Raw genomic sequence first — 17,482 nt, 5'->3', positions numbered from 1 at the left:
TTACTGATTGTTACTAACCTGACACCAGCAACACTTTCCTCTTTCTTTATTTTCTAGCTAATGTATTCACACACGCAAGCTGTTTTTAATGCTCCAAACAGTTATTTTATTTTTGCTTTTTCTATCACACAAAAGTACACACCAAACATGAAATCAATTTGAAGACAAAATATTATTAAATCAAACACTATTCTTAATTGATCAGACAAAGAAATTATACTCAACAACAGCACCTTAGGCAGTATGAGGGGAAGGCATAAAGTGATTAAAAGGTGCTTAAATTGGCTAATATGATTAAATCATCTAATATTCTACACTGTATAATACAGCTAAAAGAAATTTACAAAAAATGTCTTGACATCAAGGAATACTGCCAAAATTAAGACAACAAACAAACCTATAACATTTCTTTAACAGAATATGTATGTACAAAACTGCCCATGCTTTAAAGACTATATTTTACAAACATCAACTCCACAGAAAACATATATACAATTACTAAGCATATTCTTCCTAAAAGTAAACATGAGCAATTAGAACACACAATTAAAAAATATTAGTAAGTAAACTTCATATTCATAAGAATGCAAAAGTCCCATTTTTAACACAGTTGTATAAAGAAATGTAATTTGACAGGAATTTCATGTGTGATTCTCCTGCCAAAACCAAACTTCACAAAAGCACGATTGCAAAATAAGACAGGCCACTTATCGAGAATATGGGGCTTGTGAATTAGTTGCCTGTTGAAACCAAACTTCACAAAAACACCACTGCAGAACAAAACAGGGCATATGTTGTGAGGTTCATGAATTATTATCCTGTCAAAACCAACTTTACAAATAACACTGCTGTAGAATACAGGACACCTTAGCAATATGAGGATCATGAATTAGCAAGTTTCATAAAAACACCACCACAGAATAAAGCAGTCATTTTTGCATATGAAACCGTCTCTTGTTCAAACTTTATAAAAACACATCAGAGGAAGACAGGATACCTTAGCAATATGAGGTTTATGATGTAGCGTCCTGTTGAAACCAAAACGCAAAAAGAAAAAAAAAATCACCTTGCAGAAAACACAGAGCATTTTAGCAACAATGAGGTTTATGATTTATTCTATGTTGAAATCAAGCTTCTCTAAACACTTTAAAGCAAAATAACATAGGCCATCTTTAGAAACAAAGTGGTTCATGAGTTAGTCTCCTATTGAAAGCGAGTTTCATAAAAACACCACTGCGGACTAAAACCGGTCACTTTAGCATATCTAGTTTGTGAATTAGTATCTTGTTGAAACCAGTTTCATAAAAATACTACTGCAGAAGATAGGATATTTTAGCAATATGAAGTTGATTATTTAGTCTTCTATTGAAACCAAAAACTCCAGCAAAAAAAAAACATAGGTCCCTAGAGAAGCTAAATAAGAAGGTGAACCCAAAGAAAAACATATAAGCATCCTCCTGAATATTAACCTTCATCAGGCGATGAAAGAAGACAGAGACAGAGACCAACATTGGAGCACTGGACTGAAGTCTCACGATCCAAAGGAGGAGCAGAAGGAGAGAGAGCACGAGCAAGGAACTCAGGACCGCGAGGGGTGCACCCACACACTGAGGCAATGGGGATGTTCTATCGGGAACTCACCAAGGCCAGCTGGCCGGGGTCTGAAAAAGCATGGGACAAAACCGGTCTCGCTGAACATAACGGACAAAGAGGACTACTGAGAACTGAAGAATAATGGCAATGGGTTCTTGATCCTATTGCACGTAATGGCTTTGTGGGAGCCCAGGTAGTTTGGATGCTCACCTTAATAGACCTGGATGGAGGTGGGTGGTCCTTGGACCTCCCACAGGGCAGGAAAACCTGCTTGCTCTTAGGGCTGAGGAGGGAGGAAGACTTGATTGGGGGAGGGGGAGGGAAATGGGAGGCGGTGGCGGGGAGGAGGCAGAAATCTTTAATAAATAAATTAAAAAAAAATAGGTCATCTTTAGCAACAATATGAGGTTCGTGAATTAGTCTCTTGTTGAAACCAAGCTTCGAAAAGTATATTAGTACACAACACATGGCATCAATGTGAGGTTAGTCTATCCTGTTGAAACCAAACTTAACAAAACTCACTGCAGCACAAATAGGGCATCTAATCAACATAGAACTTTTAACTTTTATTGTTATCAAAAGATAAACCTCAGATCTGTAGAATTTATTTGCAATAACTTTCCTAGAAACTATTGAAATGAGAGGCATATTATTCCCAGGCACATCACTGTAAAATACTTCCCAGGCTTCAGAAGGATCTTCTCACTTCTTTTTACTTGTTCTTAACATGTGTTAAGAGATGTGATTTCAAGTTGGTCGCCTGAGCAAACTTCCTGTTGCAGCCATCAAATGGGCACACAAACGGCTTGTCTCCAGTATGAATTCGGACATGAGTGCGCAGATTGAAATCCAGGGAAAAGCGTCTTCCACAGCCTTCAAAGGTACACTGGTAGGGCTTCTCTCCAGTGTGAACCAGGTGATGACGTTTCAGCTTCGAACTCTCAGCAAATGCTTTGCCACATTCTGTACAGACATGCACTCGAGGCCCATGGATGTTTAAGTGCTTTTTCATAGCGGAGTTATCCTTGAACATCTTCCCGCAGCCTATATGAGAGCAAAGTATAGGTCTTGGATAGTCTCCTTTGGGCTTTTTGGGTTTCATGCTTGTAAATTGTGCCAGCTGTTTGGGATCAGACAGGTCAATGCCAGGTATTCCTTCAGGAGGAAATTTTTTTCCCGTCATATACTCAGAGTAATCAGGAGGCGAGTCGTCGTCAGCCTGCCTTTTCGGCACGGGATTTTTTTGTCCATTAGCCTCGCACACGGTGGAGGGTAATTCTCCCTCAAGAGTTTCAATTTCCACCTGCTTCTGCTGCCATTGTTTGTCGCCCAGGTCAGGGCTCACACCTTCTACGCCAGCCTCGATAATGGTCGTCAAACTACAGAGATTCCCTTCATAGCAGCTGAGCTCACCTTGACCATTCTCTGCCGCCGCGAAACCTGACAAGGAGGCATTGGTCGGCTGGAGATAGTCATCTTCACCAATACCTGGAACAACCATTTGGCTTTCGAATTCAGCACTGAATAGCAGGTTGTCTGAGTCCTGGAAGTCCACCACCTCCCCTCGTGTTTCGATGATGGTCATATCCTGATCGTGCTCCCCATTACTCAGGGTGCTGCCGTCAAGAGGCTGCAGAGCACTAAAAGGAGAGTAGTAGTGGCCACCATGCGCCCAATCGACACCCGCGTCTTCATACACTTCGATGGTTGGGAATGAGCTGGTTTTCACAGAAACTGCTTCGACATTAAGTGGCTCCAGGTCTACAAAATCAGCGGGAATCTCTGCATTTTCTGTGGTGATACAGAGAAGATTCTCTGAGGCCATGGCTGAGACCCACGTAGCAGGACTGGGTAGCAAGCAGATGGGAGATGGCTGTGGAATAGAAAAAATATCAGGGAAGAAAAGCACGCACTCGCGTGCTTAGAAACAACGACAACAATGACAAAACAACAGAACAATGACAAAACACAAAATTAAACAAACCCGAGAGCTCGACGAAAAGCGTGCGCTTCGGAGAAGAGCTGGCCGTCGTCTGAGGCGTTAAGTGCTGTTTCCGGGCAGACGCATGCGCATGCGTAGGACTCGTCACTGCACACGTCACTAAGACGCGCCACTGGATGCGTCATTGCACTGAGACCATCCAGCAAGCATCTTCTGCGCATGCCTAAAGCTCGTTCAACTTTCTGGTGGCCTGTGGAACCTGCATTGGCTTTCCTACTGTCCTATCTAATTATTGACTGAAAATAATTTTCCTTTCTAGGTTTTTTTTACTGGTTTCCTTATTTTATTTCAGTTGATTTTCTTACCTCCCCTCAACCAGGTTTATATCAGATCTAGAAAATGTCTATTCTATTTTAATTTTACACTTTGTGTGTGCATGTTATACAAGCACCCTACCACTGAGTCTCGGCCCCTTTATAATTATTTATTTCCCCTTATCTAACCATAAAACTTACTAATATACATGCCATCAGAAATAGTTGATTATCTTGTCATTTTATATATATGTTTATACATAAAAAAATTATGTATGTGTATGTGTTCATACATACATATACATACATACATATGTGTATGTGTGTGTGTGTTTATTTAGTTAGTTAGTTTTTCAAGACAGGGTTTCTCTTTGTGGTCCTGGTTGTTCTGGAACTTGCTTTGTAGCCCAGGCCGGTCTTGAACTCAGAGATCCGCCTGCCTCTGCCTCCCGAATGCTGGGATTAAAGTTGTGCGTCACCACCACCAGGCTTTGTCCTTTAATAAATTTAATAAATACGTGAAACATCCAACTACTCATTTTACTAAGTACGACTTTACTTGCCTTCTTGAAATCTACCACATTTTGTGCTCTACCACCCACCCCCCCACCCCACCCCCCCCCCCCCCCCACACACAAATCTACCAGTGCTGTATTTGCTTAACAAAACAAAAACCCAGTTTCTACAAGGCATATACCTCCACTCTAAACTCTCTGAAGCTGGAGGCAAGAACTGGTATTCAGCCTGAACTACACAGTAAGACCATATCTCAAAGAACAAACAAAACCCTCAAACCATCCATAAAAATCCAACTACAACAATCAAAACAATTGAAAAACTTAGTTTCCTTCTGTATACAATCTGAAAATTTTTATGCTAAATTTTCTTTTCATTTTTGACACTACTTCTAAAAATTGCATATATATGGAATGAAAATTGTAGAGAAAACTACAAAGCATGTTTGAACTATTTTGAAAATATTTGCTGAGTGCTATGCATTCCACTTTAACTTTTGAATTATGATATTACTTTGGAAAGTTAACTTTATGCTATGCATGCCACTTTAACTTTTGAATTATGATAATACTCTGGAAAGTTAACTTTAAATAATACATACTAACGGTTGTACATATCTAAATATTTGTCTCAATATAAACATTACTAGTGATTTAATCTTTACTGTATAAATAAACATCATTTACTATGTATTATAACTGCATTGTGCTATAATATCAAAAGAAAAGGACTACTATGATGACATTCTGGAATTATTTGATGTTTAAAATGTAGTTAATACGATACAGTTTTTGACTACTATGGCATACATCATCTCACTTTATAATCTTTTATTAGAAAAATTTATTCAGTATTTTATTATTCTACCTATAAAACTTTAAGGGAAAATCTTTACCAACTTTTATAATTTCTTCAGCTATTTTCACATTCTTGTAATTCTTCAGTTTTCTGAAAACTTTTTTCAGAGAGGAACAAAAAACACTAAAATGATAAATTATTCTGTGTATCAGATATTATTCACCAATCTGAACACAGGTTCTGTCAATAGCTTTCTCCCTGTAGCTTGATGTTTTTTTATTTTTCTAGAATAGCTCTTGAATTTAACACTCTGACTCTTCTGTAATTTCTTATTTTTGATTATATCATTCGTTACCATTATTTCTTTAGTTTATGTGTGTGATTATTTTCCCTTTATGTATGTACATGCACCACATGCATATCTGGTGTCTGTGAAGTTTAAAGAGCTCATCAGATTGTCTGGCCCTAGAGTTAGAGATGGTTGTAAACTACCATGTGGGTGCTGGGAACTAAGTCCTAAGCTAGCTAAGTCCTCTTAACTTCTGAGTCATCTGTCTAGGCCCTATCCTGCTATTTCTTAACTATTTTATACTTGTCTTCATATTTCTTAAGTTGACTGCCTGGCTTATTTCCATTTCTAATTTTATAAGAACTGCGTATGGCATTGAATTTTTCTTTTAGTAATGCTTTATACTGTATTCTAGTAAAATCTCATTATTACTATTTTGAACAATTAATCATAACTAATATCATCAAGTAATTATGTTTTTTAATTAAATGGATCCAATGTGTGATTAAGACAAATTTATGTTTTCCTACTATTATTCTTTAGAGACTTGTGAATATATGGATTTTTTGGTTTATCATCTTAATGGGCATTTAAAAAGAAATTGTCTCCTGTGTTCATAACATAAAATTTAACTTATCTATTTTTATAAAACTAATTATGAGATTCCATGGTCTTATTTTTATACATGAGATGAATATATTATATTTATATTTGTCCCACTTTATCTATTTTGTTTGGTGCTCTGATTTGGTATTTCATAAAATACAAATCATGATTAGTAGATTATATTCCTTATTATTAAGTGACTTTTTATTATTTGCATAGAATATACTTTCCAATATTTGAGTAACATTCACATATTTTTCTAAACATCACAAACTTGAGATACTTTTTAAATCTAAACTAAGGGCTTTTTTGTAGTAACAGGATCAAACCCAGGGCCTCATAGATGTTATGTGAACACCCTACCAGTAAACTAGATCTCAGCCTGACATTTTAATAGTAGAGTTTATCTCATTTCTATTTGGACTAATTTATAATAATAATAAAGAAAAATAATATATTTTCATTTTTTAAAAGTTGGCTTATTTCATCATGATATAAGGACTTTTTTCTATTATCTACTTTCATTTCCTATGATCACTTGAAATGTCTAAATGTATTTTTCAGATCATTTACTGTATATTATTACACTCAAATCACTATTTCTGACTTTATCTCAATTATCTGATTCACACTACTAAGGAAATGAGGGGATTAGTATGCAGACTTACTGCTTTTACTTTGTCTACCTCCAAATTTTCAAAGAAAAAATTAATTTTTATGAGTAATTTATTTTATGTGTATGAATATTTTGCCTATGTGACCTATGGAGGTCAGGTCATTGAGCCCTTAAACTGGAATTAAGGATAGCTGTGAAGCACCATGTGGGTGCTGAGAACCAAATCTAGGTCCTCTTTAAGAGTAGCAAGTGCTCTTAACTGCTAAGCCATCTCTCTAAGCCCCTAAAGACATTTTTAAAACATATATTTTATTTATTTTGTGCAGCACATGTTATGGCATGAACACAGAATTCAGAAAACAACCTGTGGATGTTGGTTCTCTCCCTCCTACCACATAGGACCTAGAAATCAAACTGAGGTCATTAGGCTTGGCTTGGCAGAAAGTGTCTTTACTCACCGAGCGATGTTGTTAGCCCCCACCTCAATTCTTTATTTTACTGGTTAGTTATAACACAGTGTGTTCAAAAATTCTATTTCCATACTTGTTTAGCCTTAGTTATTCCATTTAATGAGATGTAGGACTGAGGTAGATTTGCCTTGGGTTCCTATAGCTGAGATGAATCTGTTTTTCCCAGAATTTCTCCCCTACATAATTATATTGCCAGGTGAGTCTTTCTGACAGTGCTAGAGTTCCGCGTCAATCCTTGCATCTTTTCTTCATTCTTGAATTACGGTTTATCATGTGACTGACTTTTCATGTTTTCTTTTGACTTTTGCACATTTCTTTGTAGATTTCATAGTTGTGCTTTTAGGTTTTGACCATTCCTTTGCTCCAGTAAACATGAAAATTTCTCCTTTGCTTTCAATTTAAATTTTTACTAACTTATGTTGGTTTTTAAAAAATTGGTTTTGGCCAGGCGGTGGTGGCGCACGCCTTTATTCCCAGCACTCAGGAGGCGGAGGCAGGCGGATCTCTGTGAGTTCAAAGCCATCCTGATCTACAGAACTGTTCCAGGACAGCCACGGCTATTCAGCACAGTGAAATTGTATCTCAAAAGACAAACAAAACAAAACAAATAAAATTGCTTTTGAGGTAGTAATAAGGAGCTGAATTTATTAACCAAATGCTGTTTTTCACTTAGAGTACTTTCAATAAAGTCACTAACCACAGAAAATCAAAACCCAAACAACACATAAAATTTAAAAAACAATGAAATCTATTTGTTACCTGCACAAAATATCCTTAGCTGCTGGACTGGTGATATAAGTTGCAAATGGTTGGTTAACAGATCAACAAATGCTCCAGGATAAATAATGAAGAGAAAAATTCCAAAGCCATTAAATCGAACTTGTTCCCTAAGAAAACATGTAAGAAATCTCATAAAAGGAATTTACTGATATTATAGTATTTGTCAAGTTAATAATGATATAATCTTAAAAATTTTTTTAAAATAATTCCCTGAATAAATAAAACATATAAAATAAAAACAAATAATCATAACTTTAAAATAGTGTAATAAAGTTTTGGTCTAGGCTCTAGAGAACTCTGAAATATACTTAAAATGCTAAATGTTTAGGATTTTTGCTATTGTTGAATATATAATTGAAATTTGATATAAAGATACAGCTAATAATTCTTTTAGAAATCAATGACAGGAATTTATAAACTATTTTCAGAGAAGGACAAGGGGGAATATATAACTCAAATATATGATTCAAACTATCTTAGCTATTATAAATAATCCTTAAGATTTATGGAAGTATATTTCTGTTGAGCACTTAAAAATAGTTAATGGATGGGGGACTGGAGAGATGGCTCAGAGGTTAAGAGCATTGCCTGCTCTTCCAAAGGTCCTGAGTTCAATTACCAGCAACCACATGGTGGCTCACAACCATCTGTAATGGAGTCTGGTGCCCTCTTCTGGCCTGCAGGTGTACAATATTGTCTAATAAATAAATAAATATTAAAAAAAATAGTTAATGGTAAGATAGTCCCTAAAAGAAATACTTTTTCGGCCATTTCATTTCTAAAATGTCATATATCTATTTAATAGTCTCACGGAACTAAACAGGTACTATGAAGAAAGCACTACCTTAACAGTAAATGTACAAGACAAGTACGTAATTCACTCTTTGTTAGTAATGAGATTTATAAATAATTCATAGTCCATAGTGGCAGACTGCTAGGGCAGAAAAGTCATCAATGGTCTTACCCAGCTGTAAACCATGTGAGCTATAACAAGATTGTTATGTGGATAACCAACCACTTTTCTGGTTGGATTTAGGTCTGTTCCACAGAAGGGAACTCATGGTTGCTACTAATAACTTGGCTAAAACTCTGAACATGGAGAGGTACGGTGACCTTGCTGGTGGAAGTGTGTCTCTGGGGAAAGGGCTTCTAGGTTTCGAAAGCCCATGCCAGGCCCTGTCTCTTTCTCTCTTTCTCTCTGCCTGAAGATCAGAAAGTAAAGCTCTCAGCTACTGCTGCAGTGCCATGTGTGCCTTCAGACTCCCTGCCACTGAGGATAATGAACTGAAGCTCTGAAACTATGAGCAAGCCCTTACTTAAATGTTTTCCTTTCTAAGAGTTGTTTGGTCATGGTCTCTTCAAAGCAACAGAACAGTGACTATAGCAGGAGCTCACAGGCCCTAAGGAAGAATCTACTGTTAGTGCTTGGCTAAAAAGACATAGCATCAAGCTGCCTTCTAATTAATAATCTTTATATCCATAGATTAGTGCTATTCTCAACCATCATCAGAGAAAGTTGCTATTTAATTTTTGTAATAGATGGCAGTTAAATGGAAACTCACAACTAGTCAAAGTACAGAAAATAAGTGACTATGGAGTGCTCACGTGTAGTGGGACATCAGATATCAGATATCACACATCCATTCCCTTCATCCTCAAGAAAACATTTAGAGGAGGAGGCAGGAAGATTGTAAGACCCAGAGTTTGGGAAGGAGTATTGCAAAACACTGTCTTCCAGATGTAATTTGGCCTGCACACTCGTGAATTCACACCAGCTATGGTTGCCTGCACAAGACCACAAGGTCAAACCAATTAAACAGCACAGCATGAATGGGGGAGAAGTTCTTGGGAGGGGGCTGGATATGATCAAAACATATCATACACGTGAAATTCTCAAAGAAATTTTATAAGTTATCCAAGTTGTTTCACAAACATACTGTAAATTATGAAACTCTTAATAACAATGATTCTACACATAATACCCTAAAGATTACAAGGCTAAATATATGGAAGAAAAATGAAATTTTAAAAGGTAACCAGGGCTGGTGTGATTGCTCAGTAATAAAGCTGCTTGCTATTAAACCTGACAACCTGAGTTCAATTCTAGGAACCTACCTGTAGGAAGAGAAACGATTCCTGAAATTTTGTTCTCTAATCTCCACACATGTATACACCCACCTCTACACTCACATATACATGCCGAAATTCCTTTAAGGTAACTGCCTCTTTAAACCAGTATTGTGCACATCTGCTCAAAATGCTGTGTTAAAACAAATGTCTATCATCAGAAGCTAGATTTATTCATAAGCAACTGGAAAATAATTCATCTTCTCTAGAATAGTGATTTGTCTTTTCCCTGGTCCATATACACAAAAGAGAAAAGTTGTCTGTCAGCATGCTTCTGATTATGCCAGGAGTTGCCATGAGCTATCAGGGAAGTAGTGAGTACCCTTGCCTTCTTCCCATTTTAATTCCTTAGGTGTACATAGAAAGGCACATTTGGGTAGTCAAAAATATCAACACGGGGGCTGGAGAGATGGCTCAGTGGTTAAGAGCATTGCCTGCTCTTCCAAAGGTCCTGAGTTCAATTCCCAGCAACCACATGGTGGCTCACAACCATCTGTAATGAGGTCTGGTGCCCTCTTCTGGCCTGCAGATATACACACAGACAGAATATTGTATATATAATAAATAAATATTTTAAAAAAAAAAAATATCAACACAGCATGATTCGCAAAGTCAGCCCTAGGTCTCATCTTCTGTCTTCCACCTAGGTTTCTAGGTAGGCTTAGATATCGTTGAACCTAGCACTTCTAGATTTTTATTCTAGCAACATGGGGCACAAACGGAAACAGGAAACTGTTTCAGCCAATAATGTAGATCCATGTACAGCGGCACATACTTACTTTCCTAATACTTGGGAGACTGAGGCACGAAGACTCTGAGTTTGAGGCCAGACTGGGCTAAAGAGACCTCTCCTTCTGACTACCCCCTCACCCCAGAAAACATTGAGTAGTGGCAGAGGGTTGAATTCAGTGAAGACCAGAGTACCAGTTAGCAAGATGGTTCTGTGGGTAAGGGAACTTCCTGCCAATCCTGTGACCTGTTTGAATTCGGGGATCCATATGGCAGAAGGAGAACAGTAACCCCCACAGGTTGTTCTATGATTTCCACTAGCATGCCACAGCACGTACATGCATGCACACACATGCACAATAAATAAATAAATAAATATAATTTTTAAATAAAAAGACTAGACGAAAAACCCTGAAGCACCAAGATTATAATCATGCTGGCATAAACCAAAAGACAAAAAGACTTAAACTACAGATGATCACATGATTGGAAAGACACATCAACAGTATATTAGTTTTTTCTATAAAAGAGACACTACCCCGAGTAATGAATGCTAAGTATACATTGAGTGATATCTACCAAAAGAAAAAAAAAAAACCTCAAACACACCAGATTTGAGGAATAAATCTTCTTAAATGAAAAGCTTCTTTGTATATGGTAGAAAGGAAAAAGTTAAGTCTTATTACCTAATAGCTGCTATACCGTGTCCAATTTCATGTACAACACCACTAATGAGGACTGCAGCGAAGAAGTAAGTCAGCTGATTGACAGGTAAATTTATACCAGGAACCTGTTCACAGACATAACAAAGCAATGATTATCAGTGTGGGTATAGCACAGTCCTGTTTGCAAACCAAGAGACATGACCTTCACTCTGTCTTACAGCTGAAACCTCCAAACTTAACATTCCTTGACCTAAAAGTATTGTGACCATTAATGATCAATTTTTTTTTTTTTTGGTTTTTCAAGATAGGGTTTCTCTGTGGCTTTGGAGCCTGTCCCGGAATAATGATCAATTTTTATTTCTATCATAATCAAGGAAAAAAGCAAGGGTTTTTTTTTGTTTCAACCTAGGCAATTTCTATAAATTAGGCTATCAATTTAAAGAAAATGGGAAGGCCTACATTAAAAAGTTACATATCTAGATTCCTGAGAGATTCACCATGGGACAGAATAAGGGTGTTCTGGGTGCCGAGAAAGCAGGTTGATAATGAAGGTGGCAGTGCTTGATCCATCCTTAACTTAATGGTTGGAGGCTCAATTTGGGAACTCTTCTTAAAATTCTTAGTCTTAGCCAGAAGTAGTGGACACCTTTAACGCCAGCACCCCAAGGTCAGCCTGGTCTACAGAGCGAGTTCCAGGACAGCCAGGACTATAGTGAGAGACCACGTCTCGAAAACAAAAAAATCTTAGTCAAAAATCCAATCTTTCAACTGTTCTAAGATGTAAAGATCTTGTGCTGAGTCATACAGGACATTCTCGCTATGGCAAATCAGTGAGGCTTTCTTCAATACACACAAGTTACAAGAGGTAAGAAGAAAAGGTAATGGAAGCTATTACAGAACGAAGTGCCTGGCCAGTGTTGGTGCACTATGCCCTTCATTCCTCTTACCCTTATCAGTTTACCTGTCAGAAAAACAGAAGCCAAGATGCACAACTTAATGCAATGTAGACTCGTAGACAGATGAAGAAGCATGAATTGTTTTACAGTCATGTACTCTAAAAAATGTTTTGCATATAAATATCAGTGCATGCATAAGGAAAGCTTTCTAATTATCCAGGCTGAACAGTAAAATTCTCTGATAGCCAAGAGAGCCTAGCAATAAGGCAAATCATCTATTAGGGAGAGAGTCTGAACATATGGAACACACACTTCTCACAGTACAAGACTTAAAACCCAAAAGAAATCTCTCTGGAGAAAAATCCCTTCCTACATTTATGAATTATCATTTGAATATTAACTAAAAATGCTTAATACAGGCAAACTGGGGTCTGGAAAGATGGCTCAGTGGTTAAGAGCATTATACTGCTCTTGCAGGAAAGCCAGGTTCAATTCCCAGCACCCACATAGGGGTTAACAGCTGTAACTCCAGGTCCAGGGGATCTGACACACTATTCTGACCTCCATGAGCACCAAGTCCACACATGTGCATACATGCAGACAAAAATAACCTTACACATAAAATAAAATAAATAAATCATTAAAAAACAAGACAGGGGGGCTGGAGAGATGGCTCAGAGGTTAAGAGCACTGACTGCTCTTCCAGAGGTCCCGAGTTCAATTCCCACCAACCACACGGTGGCTCACAGCCATCTGTAATGAGGTCTGGTGTCCTCTTCTGGCCTGATGCCATACATGGAGGCTGAACACTGTGTATACAATAAATAAATAAATCTTAAAAAAAAAAAAAAAAAAAAAAAAGACAGACAAACTTAAATAGAAGCCTAAAATCCTGCTCACTTTGCAAACAGAAAACAGAACCATTCTCAATGCTTTGCTGCATCTTTCTTGTCTTTCCCCTATACATCTACTTTAAAAAATTATACTGTAATTATAATTAATAATTATATAATCTATAATAATTATAAATTATGCTGTAATTATAAACATAATTTGAAACTAGTGTTTTCATTTAATATCTCTTCATGAGTATTTTCTAGTTCTATGTTTATTTTCTCTCTTTCTTCTTTTTTTGAGCCAGAGTCCTATATATACAGTTGAGCCTACCTATTAAGAAAGAACCTCCTGCCTCAGTCTCCAGAGGGATAGAAGGCTGGGATTATGTCTGCATTATACCATACCTAACTCAATGTGCCCTTTTTTGGGGGGGCTGCAGAAATGGCTCAGTAGTTAAAAGTACCTGTTATTATAGAGGATCCATACCCATATCTTGGCTCCCAACAATTCATAATCCCAGTTCCAGGGAATGTAGCAGAGATGTAGTGTACATATATGCATTCAGGTAAAACATTCACACATATAAAATAAATTTAAAAAATTTAGATTTATGTGTATGTGTTTTGTTTGTATGTGTATATATATATGTGCACCACTTATGTGTTAGGTGCCCATGAGGTTAGACGAGGGTCATCAGATCCCCTAGAACTGGAGTTATGGATGGTCATGAACCACCATATAGGTTTTGGGAACAAATGCTCTTAACATCTGAGACACCTCTCTAGCTACTACCTTGTTTTTTGAGACAAGATCTCTCTCACCAGAACCTGGAATTCAATAATTAGGCTAGGCTGCCTGGCCAGAAAGTCCCAAGAATTCTCCTGCTTCTACCTTCTTACATTGGAATTGTGAGTGTGCACAACTGGGCCTGCTTTTTTTGTTTTAATTTTTGTTTTAGACTAGCATCTCAATAAGGTTTTTAATAGCTACATTATATTTTGTGGAATGGGTTGTTGGTCATTTAACTATTTTACAAGTTTTTGCTTCTTTATAATTATTTTTGTGACTTGATTATTCAATTCTCAAGTGTGAACTTTTGTGTGTGTGCAAGTACACATGCCTCTACACACACATGCAGAAGCCATAGAGGGTGTCTTCCTCTATGTCTCTCCACCTTAACTAATTAATTAATTGCTGCATGCATGTGTGGGGCATATATACATGGTACAGTTTGCCTGTGGAAGCTAGAGGACAACATGAAGGAACTGGCTCTCTCCTTCCGATATGTGGGTTCTGTGGATAGCACTAAGGTCATCCGGCTTAGTGACTAGTGCCCTTCCCCTCTGAGCCATCTTGTTGGCCCTCTGTAGGCTATGTTTTCAGACAGGGTCTCTTGCTGAACCTGAAGCTCCACCATTTCAGCTAGGCTAGATGGCTCGCGAGCTCCAGAGATGAGCCTGTGTTCACCACACGGTATTGGGCTTGCAGCCTGCAAAGCCATGTGGGTGCTAGGAATCTAAACACAGACCCTCTGCCTTTCACAGCAAGTGCTCTTACTTCTATTGAGCCATCTCTTCATTCAAAAAGTGAGTGACAAATATGACTTAGTACAGTGGGAATTTTTTTCAGTTTATCACTATGCTACTTCTTATACTTGTTTACTTCTGTACTGGCTGGTTTTGTGTGTCAACTTAACACAAGCACCACCCACAATGGGCTGGGCCCCCCCATCACTAATTAATAAAATTAATTACAACTGCCTTACAACTGGATCTTATGGAGGCATTTTTTCCACTGAGGTTCACTCTAGCTTGTGTCAAGTTGACAGCACAACTGATCCCTTGTCAACCTGACACACAAACACATCACAATTGAGCCACAACCCTTCCTTTCTTATTTGTCAAGATCTTACATTAAAATCATAAATAACTTTAAAAGTCCTACAGTCTTTACAAATTCAAATACATTAAAATTTCCGTCTCTTTAAAATATCCAATTTTGCTGGGTGGTAGTGGTGCACACACCTTTAATCCCAGCACTCAGGAGGCAGAGGTAGGTGGATCTCTGTGAGTTCGAGACCAGCCTGGTCTACAGAGCTAGTTCCAGGACAGGCTCCAAAACCACAGAGAAACCCTGTCTCAAAAAAAAAAAAAAAATCCAATTTCTCTAAAAATCCAAAATCTCTTTTAAAAGTTTAAAGTCTTTCAGTTGTGGGCTCCTGTAAAAATCAAAATCATATACCTTCACATTTCAAGAGTGAAGACCCAGGGCACAGTCACAATCAAATCAAAACCAAACCAAACCTAGCCGTGTAAATAACACCAATGTCCAATGTCTGGAATCCACTCAATGATCTATCTTCTGGGTCACTCCAAGGGCTTGGATCACTTCCTATGCTCTTCCTTCTGCAGCACACATAGCTTATCTTCTAGGCTCTGCTTGGCTCCACTCTGCTGCTGCTGCTGTCCTTGGTGGTTATCCCAATCATACTGTCGTCTCTAAAACTTCTGGGGTCTTCTAGGGCAACTGGACTGCACTGTCAACATCTCTTCATGACCCCTTCAATCCTGGGCCTTCACCTATGGTCTCTTCTGGCCTCTCACAGTGCCAAGCCTCAACGGCTCTCCATGACCCCTTCATGCCTTCAAAACCTGGGTGACCCTTACACTACCAAGTTCAGCTGCCGCACAAGGTACAACCTAGGCTACCTCTGGAACCCAGCTTCTCTGTGCTCTCAGGAAATATTTCCCAGATTTCACCCTAACAATGCTGATCTGTTCTTAATCAATGCCAGATTCTCAGCTCCTGCCAACTAGCATCGAGTATCCAAGCTCTGCAAACATTTCACTTTAGGAGTTCTGGTGTCTTGTTAATCACAGCTGATTCTTCAGCCCCAGCTACCACAATGCCAGACTCTTAAATCAAAACAGCAAATGGCCGTGATAGTCTTTAATCTGCCCTCTGAAACTTCACAAGCCAGGCCTCCATCCTCTGCACTGCTCTCAAAATTCTTTTTTTTCTCTCCCGAGACAGGGTTTCTCTGTGTGTCTTTGGCTGTTCTGGAACTTTGTAGACCAGGCTGGCCTCGAACTCACAAAGAGCTGCCTGCCTCGGCCTCCCGATGGATGGGATTAAAGGTGTGCGCCACCATCCTGGCTCTGCTCTCAACTTCCTTCCAAGCTTCCACAGAACAGCCCACTGAGCTCTCAACACTCACTGGCTTTTCTAGCCCAAATCCAAAGTCTAGCCACAATCTACCCCAAAACATGGTCAGGTCTGTCACAGCAATACCCCACAATTCTGACCTTTGTCTTAGTTAGGGTTTATATGGCTGCAACAAAACACCATGACCAAAACCAAGTTGGGGAGGACAGGGTTTATTTGGCTTACACTTCCATATTATTGCCCATCACTGAAGGAAGTCAGGACAGGAACTCAAACAGGGCAAGAATCTGGAAGCAGGGGTGCTACTTATTTTACAGGCTTGCTCCTTATGGCTTGTTCAGACTGCTTTCTTTTTTTTTTTCTTTTAAAGATGTATTTATTTAATATGTATATAGTGATCTGTCTGCATGTCTGCCTGCAGGCCAGATGAGGGCATCAGATCTCATTATGGATGGTTGTGAGCTACCATATGGTTGCTGAAAATTGAAGTCAGGACCTCTGAAAGAGCAACCAGTGCTCTTACCACTGAGCCATCTCTCCAGACCCTCAACCTTCTTTCTTAATGAACCCAGGACCAGCCCAAGAATGGAACCACCCACAATGGCTGGGCCCTCTCCGTGTTCATTAACTGAATAAAAATGACTTGTAGCTGGATCTCATGGAGGCATTTCCTCAACTGAGGCTCCTTGCTCTCTGATGACTCCAGCTTGTGTCAAGTTGACACAAGATTAGCCTACATGGATACATACATCTTATCAAACTGCTCTTTTAAAAAAAACAGACTTAGCTGTATCTCTAGGCAAGCTCATTTTATTCAAATCTGCAATCTCAGTAGTCTATTCATGACTCAACTGGCTTTTCCTGATGTAATTCATGTATTTGTTGTTTTATTTGAAACAGGGTGACAAGTAACTTGGTAGGGAGACTAGCTTGACCTTGACCTTACAGTGATCCTCCTGCCTCTGCCTCCTGAATATTGGGATTACAGACATACACTATCATGTTCAGCTGTGTTCCTGTATTCCTCTCTTTCTACACTTCAAATACTAGTATTGCTCCCTTGTAATACATGTCAGAAATGTAGCATCCGCTTTATTTGCCATATAATCTTACTTTGAATTTTTGGTATTACAAAAACT

The 17,482-nt window shown here is 38.4% G+C and overlaps 2 protein-coding genes across 4 annotated transcripts in view; both read right to left on the bottom strand.

Annotated features, from left to right (window-relative positions):
- Positions 1 to 17,482, bottom strand: part of Mbtps2 (membrane bound transcription factor peptidase, site 2) — a 43,336-nt gene that overhangs the window by 14,893 nt on the left and 10,961 nt on the right. Inside the window, exons 4-5 of one of the 2 annotated variants that reach the window (XM_057759492.1) lie at positions 11,467 to 11,570; positions 7,904 to 8,052 (exon numbers count right to left, since the gene is read on the bottom strand). In XM_057759492.1, coding sequence (XP_057615475.1) covers positions 7,904 to 8,052; positions 11,467 to 11,570 — 253 coding nt within the window. The remainder of the gene's footprint in view (positions 1 to 7,903; positions 8,053 to 11,466; positions 11,571 to 17,482) is intronic. The other variant, XM_057759493.1, reaches the window with a different exon arrangement.
- Positions 59 to 11,560, bottom strand: Yy2 (YY2 transcription factor). 2 transcript variants are annotated; one of them, XM_057759494.1, is made up of 3 exons: positions 11,467 to 11,560; positions 7,904 to 7,930; positions 59 to 3,466 (listed from the first exon to the last, which is right to left on the bottom strand). In XM_057759494.1, the coding sequence occupies exon 3, from the start codon at positions 3,416 to 3,418 to the stop codon at positions 2,306 to 2,308; it is 1,113 nt and encodes a 370-aa protein (XP_057615477.1). In that variant the 5' UTR covers positions 3,419 to 3,466; positions 7,904 to 7,930; positions 11,467 to 11,560; the 3' UTR covers positions 59 to 2,305. The 2 variants fall into 2 exon arrangements, with proteins under 2 accessions (XP_057615477.1, XP_057615478.1); XM_057759495.1 differs by lacking the exons at positions 7,904 to 7,930; positions 11,467 to 11,560 and adding an exon at positions 3,578 to 4,314.

The sequence above is a fragment of the Chionomys nivalis genome, chromosome X (assembly GCF_950005125.1).
Source record: "Chionomys nivalis chromosome X, mChiNiv1.1, whole genome shotgun sequence".
Lineage (NCBI taxonomy): Eukaryota > Metazoa > Chordata > Mammalia > Rodentia > Cricetidae > Chionomys > Chionomys nivalis.
The sequence above is the reverse complement of the archived record's forward strand: the minus strand, read 5'-3'. Positions and strand labels throughout refer to the sequence as shown.